At 38.5% G+C, this 11140-nt stretch overlaps 2 protein-coding genes across 3 annotated transcripts; one reads left to right on the forward strand and one right to left on the reverse strand.

Moving 5' to 3' along the window:
• The first annotated feature begins 1436 nt into the window (after positions 1–1436).
• Positions 1437–7157, forward strand: LOC117250056 (F-box only protein 47-like). Its single transcript, XM_033616030.2, has 10 exons — positions 1437–1620; positions 1987–2148; positions 2311–2387; positions 2553–2627; positions 2844–2952; positions 3350–3523; positions 3998–4147; positions 4256–4398; positions 5269–5428; positions 6781–7157. Exons 1-10 carry the CDS (start codon positions 1437–1439, stop codon positions 6885–6887), a joined length of 1341 nt encoding a protein of 446 aa, XP_033471921.1. The 3' UTR covers positions 6888–7157.
• Positions 7158–7430: 273 nt separating this feature from the next.
• On the reverse strand, positions 7431–10921 carry LOC117251147 (ADP-ribosylation factor-like protein 6). Of its 2 annotated transcripts, XM_033617148.2 has the most exons (8): positions 10642–10921; positions 10389–10439; positions 10179–10240; positions 10012–10080; positions 9830–9924; positions 9127–9256; positions 8432–8487; positions 7431–7850 (listed from the first exon to the last, which is right to left on the reverse strand). In XM_033617148.2, the coding sequence occupies exons 1-8, from the start codon at positions 10762–10764 to the stop codon at positions 7825–7827; spliced, it is 612 nt and encodes a 203-aa protein (XP_033473039.1). In that variant the 5' UTR covers positions 10765–10921; the 3' UTR covers positions 7431–7824. The 2 variants fall into 2 exon arrangements, with proteins under 2 accessions (XP_033473039.1, XP_033473041.1); XM_033617150.2 differs by lacking the exon at positions 10389–10439.
• Positions 10922–11140: the final 219 nt, after the last annotated feature.

Genomic DNA, 11140 nt, shown 5'->3' on the forward strand with positions numbered 1-11140 from the left:
CCATAAAAATGTTGAAGTGAGATGAACAGACTGAAAACTATTAGATAAAACAGATGTTGCCATTTCCCCCCCCAAAATTTGCAGTTAAAATGGTCATAAATCCCAATATGATGCAATTTCAGCATATCACAAAACATTTAAAATCACAGTAATATTGTTTCTTGACTTAAGTATCATGATAATACCATATGGTGAGGCCTCAGGTGATTCCACCCCTACAAGATGATTTGTTGAGCTACAGAAAATAATCACTAACTATTTTGATAACTGATGAATTGTTATGTATGTCATTTTTCATGCGAAAATTGCAGAAATTGTTATTTTCAGCCTCTTAAATATTGAGATTTTGCCTTTTTTTCTGTTTATGTCATATTACACTGAATATTTGGATTTTTTTTTTAAATTTATTTTGGATTGACAAAACAAGACATCACCTTGGACTACTTTGGGAAACTGGAATGGACATTTCACTATTGTCTTACATTTTATAAACCAAAAAATGAATCACATAATACAGAAAATTATCAGAAGATTCATGATAATGAAAATAATCGTTAGTTGTAGCCCTGGATAAGACCATATCAATTTACACAAAATGATTTAGTGACCTTATGAACAGAAAATAAGAAAAAGAAAAAGATGGGATATATGCTACTGTTCCAATATTAATATAATGCAGCATATTGGGGGAAACCATTTAATTTCAGAGAAAAATACTTTTTAATCTCCTACATTTATCTGACCGCTTCAGTTACACATTATTTAGCAATTTCTATATTTTTCCACCAGTCTCTTTAATGGAGCTCATTAAATATTACTGCATGTAGTATTACTGTTGTTATATTAAATTATATTACTTATTACTATCAGACACTTCACACAGTATTTTTTTTGCTACTTTTGCTTCAGCCTCACTGCTAATACTTGCTTTTAACGTTACTTGAAAGACATTTTGGATACTTTACATTATTTGACTTGAAGTTAATAAAACATTTACGACTGCTTACCCGAATATGCGTCCTCAAAGCCACCTCCTCATTTAGAGACTTCCTTTACTGTCAATAAAGTTACTTATTTCGCGCCGTTGCCTTATTTACTTTAACCGTGACAGCTAGCATACAGCAAACTTAGCTACCTGTCGACATTACTGAGTTAATAGGTTTGGTAAGATAATTAACTGCTTTAATGTTATTTTTTATTACTATTATAAATATATCACCGTGTAACTACTGTACATAAACCTTAAAGTTAACGAAACCACAACTATGTTAAATTGTCAGGAGTTGAATTCATTAGTCTAGCTAGCTAGGTTAGCTAGCTTTACTGATTAGCATAGCTGCTACTCCTGTGACACCATGATAATTAGCTAACTTTAGAGTTTCTTTTACTTTGAAGTCAGTTTTCCTTATCTTGTTTAATATAGTTAATTCGGCGTAATGGTAAGGAAAGCCTCCAGAGGTGTTAGAAAGTTCAAACTAAAACACAAACCCCGCAAGAGGACTCATCATCAGCCCCGTCCAACCAGGACCATCATGACCCGTAGCCAGGCTAACATCAGCGGCTGCTTCTTCGACAGGCTCCCGGCAGAGGTGTTCGACATGATCCTGGAGAAACTGTCCGGTAGGTACAACTTGTTTTAACATAACCTGTGAAATACATGTCCTTCAGAGTGACACTGAAACTTTTATATTGCCGACAAAGTCCTGTAGTATCTGAGCTAAATTTGTTGGTGATAAGAAAATGATTTAATTAAAATCCTGATATTTTGTACAGCACTTGGTTTACAGTTTTTGCACGTGTTTACCCAAATTATGTCGATTTCTTCAAGTTAACCACGACTTTTAGGACACTTAAAGACAATCCAGTAAATAAATCAATGCCTTTTGGTCCTTGTATTTTAAAATCAGTTTATAGTAAAGTATTGTAAGTGGGAATTTATATTTCAATACCGCACATGTATGAGATGAAAATGTGTGTGTTTGTCAGTGATGGAGCTCAGTGTGTTCAGCATGGTGTCCAAGGACATTACTAGATACACTGTGGACCACATCTCCACCCTCGCCTGGAAGAATAAAAGGATCATTCAAAACTTTCATAACTCCACCTGCATTGAACAGAGATGCACTGTTGGACACTACAGAGACTTGGGTGAGTAGCAACGTTTATGTAGCTTATTTTGTGTAACACTTCTCCTGACTGAGAAGTAACTAACAACCTGTTGAGTAGTAGTAGGGATAAGCTACTCTGTCAGGGTAAGGGATAGGAAAATTTGGTGTTTTTTTAATTTAAAAATGTGCTTTTGTGTCTCAGGATTGTTGTTCAAGAGATGCACCCTGTTGCTACCAACAAAGGACAGGTTGAAATTTATCTTTTGCAGGTTGTCAGAGGTAAGAAAAGGAGAGGTGAGAGGACAAGCATGATTAAATTATGTGATGTATTAAAGGTCACATAAGAAAAAAATGACAAAACTAAATATTCAGCCACCTTATATAGCGATCATAACCTATGCTAGTGATGGGGCAAAATAAAGTTGTCAGACGGATGTGTTTCAGATCCCCTGCTTCCTGTTTGGGCAGTGTTTGGAACCAGACTGCATTGGCTTCGACTGCTACGGAGTCTTCCTCCAGGTGAGCAGAAATACAGAATATTGTGCAATAAACAAAAACTTGGATGTTTCACGAAAACAGCTAAGGGTGGATAAACTCCGGGTAAAAACACTGAATATAGATGGTTGAAAAACCTTCTAGTGTCCCATCCCATTGCCTGAAAACATTTCAGCAGAGAGATATGACTTTTTTCTGCTTTTGTAAATGTTGAGGTGTGTTGTGTTGAACACTGTACAGGCACTGATCGCAGGGTGGGATGAGCTGGAGTGCCACAGAGTGTTCAACTTCTTGTGTGACCTCACAAATCTGATGCCAAAAATAGATGCAGTCATCACTGGAAAACCAGGTGCGTGTCTCAGTGTCAGGAAGTGAGAATGTTGCTGAATATATAACAGGCCATTAGTGAAGATATTATTCTTTCTACTACAGCGGCAATTATTACATATTTTAAATCATTCTGTTAGCTTTTTTTAGTAGGATTAAACAATCCTGGTGAAAACTGGTGAGGTCTGCATTGCATTTTAGTTATACATCTCAGTTTCCCTGGGTCAGAGCCGTGGCGTTGGGTGTAGCAGCATGCATGGGTCTCTGAACTGATTTAAATCTAGATGATAACAAAAATTACATTGATGGATAAAATGGGATTCACTGACTAATGGACTTTTTATTAACTCTGGCCTTTTCCTTCTCAGCCTTATGAAAATCGTACAAAAATACATCTGTCTTCATTCATTTGTTCTCAGGGGTGAGGTGTTACCAAAAGCTGCAGCTCCGTCTTTTCTGCCGCAGAGTTCTGTTGGACCCGTGGCTGAACCAGCCTGATTGCCAGTTCTGGCTAATGCAACTCCTGAAGCCTTGGCCCATGGTCAGCCAGGCACAGTTACTGTTCATGCTGTATGGACCCCTGCTGCCTGAGGGTAAGATTAGTTTCATATTCACAGTTAATTAAAACAATCAGTGAGTGAGGTTTGACTTTATGAGATACAGGATCAGACTGTAATCCTCCTTGGCTACTGTGAGCAGCAAATCATAGATTAGTTGTGAGTTTTGTCCTGAAGTGATTTGCTTTCTGCTCCAGATTTCTCACCAGTGATAAAAAGACTGCTACCTCTCTGCTGTGGTCGATGAATATATTGAAATGTGTTGAGATATAATTACAAATGTACAATGTAAGGTTTGGACAACCACAAGTGTTCAATAGTTGAAGGAAATTTAATTTTATTATGAGACCCAATTAAATCCCCTGTAGTGTACTCTGGTGAAGGAGGCCTGGGTAGCTTGCACTGGTGTTGGAAAACTTGCCTTGTCTCCTATGCAGCTTGTCTGTTTTTTCTTTTGTGATGTGGTATTATATTACACAGGTAATGTGTGAGGTTCTCTCCTCCATGCAGGCACCCTTGGCTTGCAGGATCTGGTGGAGAGGGGGCTTCCTCGCAGTGCTCTGTGGGACCTGGCCAGAGCCATCCTTATGCTTTTCGGACAACTAGAAGTAAAAAGCCAGACCACCTATCCCCTGCTGACAATCTTGGAAGAGCTCTTTGGTAACATACTTCACTGGTCCTCAAGTGTTTTCATGTCACAGATAGACACAAATTAGGATAAAGACATGTAATTGACTCGGTTGTCCTCCTCATCATCACCATCTCCAGTTGTTCCTCAGCCATGGCATGTGGAGAGTGTGGCTCGTCTGTTGGTGCTGTGTGGCAGCAAGCTCTGCTACAGTGTTCTGGCCAGCAAGGCCATCAATGGACAACTCCCTGAGATCTGCAGACTCATCGTGTTCATCATACTGGTTAGAATACTTGTTATTTTATAATCAGATGAATCGATTAAAGAAATTAGCTTCATATTAAGTGTCATTTATGGTTAATCTGAAATGTTGGACCTGCACACTTGCCACAAAAGTTTAATAAGGACAGTGTTTTGATCCTTTTTGGATCTTGGTGAGGTCATAATGTTTGAAAAGTGGAACCAAATCTATATTTATACATAATACACACCAATAAGCTGACAAGCTGATGGCAGGTGTAGTTAACCATCCAGAAAAACAGTAATACAAAAGCCACACCTCATAATATCAAGCATTAGTTTATAAAACATATCAGAAAGTTTTGTCTTTGTTGTCACTGTTAATCGATAGCCGTGCACCTACATGATGTGCATGTAATTACTCTCCTTCAGACCGGTATGTTGGGCCATTATTGGCTTTTAATTGAGAATCAGAAATTGGCCAACATTTTCCATCTCATCACATCAGGACAAGTGTGCATCCAGGAACAGCTTGAGGCAGACAGTAAAATGAGTCATCGTCTATTGCTTTGCCCTGGTCATTGTGACTCATTTTGCCATTTCTCCTCACTGCTGTTCAGGGTCAGGGGGCTGCAGTTTGACCCAGCATGCACTAGGAAGGCGACAGGGACATAGGTCGCTCTTGTATTGCAACAGTCTCAATTTACCTAACTGTCATCTGTCGGCTAAAGACACTTGTGCTGTTGATAGTGCTAAGGTTGATAGTCATTCTGTTACTCCTTCGTAGATTGCCATAGCAGTTTTGATTCAAACTTGTGCACAATACCAGGACCTTGAAACTAACACACCGTCAAAGCTATAACAACATTTTTGCTGTGAAAAGGCACATTGGTTCAGTTTACTTCATCCTCAGGTGTGTGAGAAGGACGGCTATCACATGTCCTGGGCGGTGAAGTTGGTGCAGCAGATCTGCAAGGTCTTCAACACAGCTCCTGAAAGGTTCAGCTTCATCCACCACCTGGAGAACATGTTTGCAGAGGTCACCCGGGAGTTTTTTGAGTCCTCTGTGACAGGTGAGGTGGGACAGCTTCCTGAAATGTGTATATTTGATTTCATTTTTTTAGTCCACAGCAAAAAATAATCTTAAATAAATATAACTGTGTGGAAGATGGTTCCTTGCATCAAGTAATATATTACTCTACTAATGTGATGTTGCAATTATAAATGTATAAAGAAACAATAACCGCAGCATGAAGATGGTGGCCAAAAATTTACAGATGCTGAAATGTACAATCATCAATAAATATACATGGTTGAGTGCTAGTTTGGAAGATGATCATACCTGCAGTTTGGAGCAGCTTGTTTTAAAGGTCTGTGTGTTGATGGGTGGCTGTGAATGTGTGTGACAGCTCACACAGACGGATTTCACTGGGAATTTTTTAAATGTATTTTATTGTAGATATTTTCAGCTTCTCTTTTTGTCATCACTTTGCCACCTAGAGCAAACCTTCATTTGTGCACCTCTGATTACATCCCCTCTCAAATTTTTGAGCCTATTATATCGGCACAAAGCAGCAACCTCCGTGGCTGAAAATGAAACCAACATGGAATTGTAAACATGTTTACAGCCTGGTACAAAAACAGTTTTTGGTCTCTATTGCTAATTTAATTTTAGTCGCTAAGAGAACTGTAAGGGCGGGCCACTTTGATTGATGCTGATGCTGATGCCGATATTGTCCTCAGCTTCTCAGGTAGATCACTCATTTCTGACTTCAAAAAACCAAGATGGTGACGGCCAATATGCTGAACTTAATGCTTTAAAATGTGAGTTCACAAACCAATGGGTGACGTCACCGTAGCTACGTCCATGATTTTTACAGTCTGTGATTATCTCATGCTAATGGACAATTCTGGAGTGGTGCGTTTCTTATGTTATTTACCTCTCTGCTAATGTGAATATAAGAAAAAGCAGCCCGTGCTCTGCCATGAAGCATACTAAATGAGTTTTGGGGAATTGCCAGTTAAAAACAAAAAAGTGGAGTGATTTTAGACTGCATGAGTGGAGACTGAAATTTGCCACTCAGCTCACATGCATTCATTCCCTATACCTTTGGTTGTCAACCTCTGTGGCTCATGACCCTTTAAGCCCCCCTCATTATAGGCTTCTTGGGTCTATTAGCAGTGAACACTTCAACCAGCGAGTGAGATAGTTTCATTTTATTAGCTTTTAAACTGAAGTAGATTAGAGAAATGCTGGAAAAAAACATGGTAGAAATGTTTGTTCTTTGTTTTGATGTATCTTAGTTTTATCTTGCAGCTCCTAGAGACTGAGAATCACTGCCGAGACAGAATACCTCCACTGTTCCTCAGATTCAAATTAAAAGTGATATAAAAAGTCATTAATTCATACATCATCTGCTCTCAGGGAACCCTCTTGAGAACAGGGAGACTTTCCAAACCCTGTGTATCCTCCTGGACTCCAGCGCTCGTTTCCACACCAAATTCCTCCACATGTTCCTCATACAGGGATGATGCAGATCAAAAGTGACCAGAGGAAGAGTTGGGGAAGAGACAAACATCGGTAATTCACAAAAGAAGTGAATAAGAGTGAGTGATGGACCTTTACGACAGTAAGACTTGAACATGGGCAGTGTTATAATGAATGTTCAGAGAACTCTAAGGAAGAATTTGGTTTACAGTTCTCTATATGCTATAAACAACACTGCATTTTTTTGTTTGGAAATAGAGCTGTTTAATTACTTTGGCCAGACAGTGTGCTTATTTATACAGATTTTATATTTATTCCAGAGTTTTAAAATCTTGTTCTTTGTAATGTTTGTAATCTGTATTTAATATTTATTCATTAAAAGTAGCAATATTTATTAACATTATTTAATATTTATTCACATTGAACCTCTCTGTAAATATAGTTGTGATACAATGATCACATTGTTTTTGAATAATTTAATAAATTGGTATTTATAATTTTTATTCATCTTTGTTTTAGGTTTTTGAGGCAGCATTTTTTGGCTGCCTTTTAAAAAACAACAACAACAGAAACACAGTACACGCTCAGCAAATAACAAGCTTTTATTATCGTCCAGGCAGTACAACAGCCAGCACTGACAGCATTTTGATGAAATTTGTTAAATACATCTTGGCATAAAAAAGCAGCTTCACATAAAAATGTTTAAATATGACTGTATACTGAAACAATATTAAGCACATTTCCAGGTTTGATATTAAGCACATTTCCAGTACAGAGTGGTCGCTCATAAATTGTACTAATGGCAGGATTTTGTTTTATCAAAGACATTGTGTCAAAGTCGTAGCGTGCACAGGAAGTACTAGGTCATTTAACATTGACGTTTAAGGCCTACAACATCAAGTGTGATGAATACTCCAGGTGGTAAATGAGATCCGGTTACCACACCCACATCGTGTCCATGGTCACAGGCATTTCAGTCGTTCATGTGCTCATTGTTTTGATATGATCTGACAGGAGAAAAAGATGAAAATTAGATTTTTATTTTAATGAAATGTGGTGCTTTTTTTTAGTAAACAACTGATTTGGAGGGTTTGGATACAAACAAAGACTTCTACAGAATTCAAAACCACATCTGATCTTGGCATTTTTGCATAAATACAACAGATTTTGAGTGGGTTCGATCAGGAAATATACACATCACAAGAGTTACATTCCAGTGGGACAAGGGGAGGTCTACAATAAACACTGCACAAAGGACCCATTTGGATGGGATTTATTTCAGTAGGGGAAATTTTAATATTGCATAATTTTTCTCTTTATAGTGTTAATTCTAGTTACAAATACCTCTTGTTTTTGTTAATGCAAATTTGGCCTAGCATAACTATGATCCCATCCAGAGAGATACTGAGATACAATCGACCACCTAAATCACTTTACATGTTGACATAATAATACTTACTGTGCAATTTGTTCTATGGATATAAAGAAATACATGTCTTAATACAGACAGCACTTGAATATTAACATTGAAATTCTTTTGGCCCAGTATAACAGTGTTATTAGAAATATTACTGAACACACACATTACCTTGTAGCCAGTCCAGCCCTTCTTGTAGGCCCTCTCCCTTAATAGCATTGCTGGCACTGAAAAAAAACAAGGCAATGTCGAGAAGTTAATCTCCCCGTGGCACACATTCACTTTCTCATGACTTTTCGTGGATCCTGGAAGTTCAAAGCTGTCTTGCTCTTAATCCATCTGCCTTCCATCTGTCTAATGAGTAAACAGGGTGGTAAACATGTACATAAACTAACCGGGCTTTCGAACAACCGTGCCTCCTAACAATGTTTAACTTGAGCCACAGAAACAGACAAACAAGCTGTTGGAAAGAGGCCAAGGAAGTAGGTGTTGGGTAAACAACGCCTCTTCACTTTATTGTATCAGTTAAAGACTTTAAGCTATCACATTGGAAGCACAAAATGTTGCGGAGGGGGAAACAGCAAGGCTCGGCTCACTTCTGCCAGTTTAATCCAAGTGCACTTCCTTCTAGACTGCCGAACAGTAGCATGATTCAGTAGTACTCAACAATGTCTTTGGAGATGGCCTTCGCTTACAGACCTATCATCAGGGTGAATATTTTACAATATTGCAGCCATGTGATTGTCACAGCCTCCTTGTAGGACTGTATGTGTGACCCGAGCACTTGAAGGATAACTGATTAACTAAATATTGGTTTGGAATGACAGTGTGTAGCCCGTTTGGAAAAAAAAAGACAAATAATTTACCAGATGTGCCAGGGTTTGTCTTTGATGTTCTCCAAACACAACATCTGTGAGACCTTGACTGAAGACATGGCATCCCGTAGATCCGTCTTGTTAGCAAAAAACAATACTGGCATCTTTTTGTTGCGGATATCTGGATAATAAGACAAGGAGACCAATGAATTACAGGCCCAGAGGAAGATAAAATAAACTTTATGTGTTTTAAATATGATATTAGGAAGACTAAAAGTAGCTGTTTTCATTCAACCAAAGTTGACACCCAATGACTTCAAGGATTTATTTAGACATTTTGTTTTCTATATTTGCGCTCTTTCTGTCTGCACCCCTCCCACTTTGTGCTGCAACTACTGCACACCAATTTCCCACAGGATAAATAAAGCTTTAAGTCATCTTCATAGTTTTTTTTTGAAGGTATGCTGGCCATTGAAGTTAACATATGTAGTATTTTACTGGACTTCAGTCACAAAAATACTTAGCTATATGCCACATTGTTTGACATGCCGAATCCAGACAATGAGGACACTAACAACTGAATCCCAGGACACTGCTAATAGTAATATTAAAAGGCAGAAGTTTATTAAAACGGCATCATTTCTGTCACAGATTACACAATATGAACCCTGAACCATGCCTGATAGCATGATTCATACAGTATATGGCAATTACACTCTACTGGAAAAACACTTCCTGTACTGTGTCTTTATACCTTCGTGATTGAGAAGGGTATCCAGCTCCTCTTTGGCAACAACCATTCTCAGTTTGTCACCGCTGTCAATGACAAATATGATGGCATGGCTCTCTCTGAGGAGGAGAAGAGAAGATGCTATAATTGCCACAGAGTCTTGTCGCTGCAGTAAATATTTGACGAGCACGTTGTGTGTTACATACTTGTAGTAATGCTCCCATAGGTTTCTGTATCTGCTCTGCCCAGACATATCAAAGACTGTAAAAGATAAGCTGCATGAAGAGAAACAGAGAGAGAATAGCTTAGAATGATACTTATTGGTGCATTAAAAACAAATAAATACACATTATGAATGTCTATAAATTTCTACCTTGAACTCTTGAACTTTTCAATGTTGAAGCCAATTGTTGGGACTATTTCTTGTGCCTGTGTCTGCATCCACCCACACACACACACACACACACACACACAAACACGCACAGAGACAGCCGCACAAACACAAACACACAGAAACAGACAAGTAATGGCAAAAGTATGTCAACAAGGGAATAATATAAGGAAAGTATGATATGGTCTTTACCTGACTAACATGTTTCCACTCCTCTGACAATGGGCCTAAATGATTCGAATGCTGAAAACAAGCATTCAGTGAATGATTGCAGTGAAATAAAGGAGATTTTGACAGGCCGTGTCACAAGATTTATCCCAAATAATTATGGTATGAGATTGTTTTTATGCATAACAAGTGTGCGTACCCACATGGCAGACTATACAGTAAACAAAGGCCTCGATTATTCTAACAAAATACTAAAGGCCCAGCTTTATGTACTTACATTAGATGGTTTGAGTTGGTTGATGATGGTAGTTTTGCCGCTGTTGTCCAGTCCCAAACACAAAACGTTGACCTCTTTCTTCCTCAGGCCGAGCCAGCCCGACAGTTTATCCAGCAGCCCCATTAGACTTAAGTAATGCTACACCATTTAAATTCTAACGCATCACCCCATAGATAGTCAGACCACTGGAAATTAAATATACTACATTTACATTTACAATTCCTCATGAAAGCAAAGAATGATGATAAACATAGCCGTGGATAGCGTGTTCCCAGCACTCCCTGTGAACAGTGTCACAAGCTGTGATGCTGCCTGGGCATCCCAGCTTGTGACAGGTAATCCTATTAAGGCGAATTAAGTTCTGTGAACCACCCGGTGACCTGATCATGGAGTGTGGAGCTTTCCAGGCACCCCATCCTGATGCATTTGATTTACTATTGTAACACCTTTACCTTACCTTACTTTACCTTACATTAGCTTAATTAGAGCCACCGTCTGT

Source organism: Epinephelus lanceolatus, chromosome 14 (assembly GCF_041903045.1).
Source record: "Epinephelus lanceolatus isolate andai-2023 chromosome 14, ASM4190304v1, whole genome shotgun sequence".
NCBI lineage: Eukaryota > Metazoa > Chordata > Actinopteri > Perciformes > Serranidae > Epinephelus > Epinephelus lanceolatus.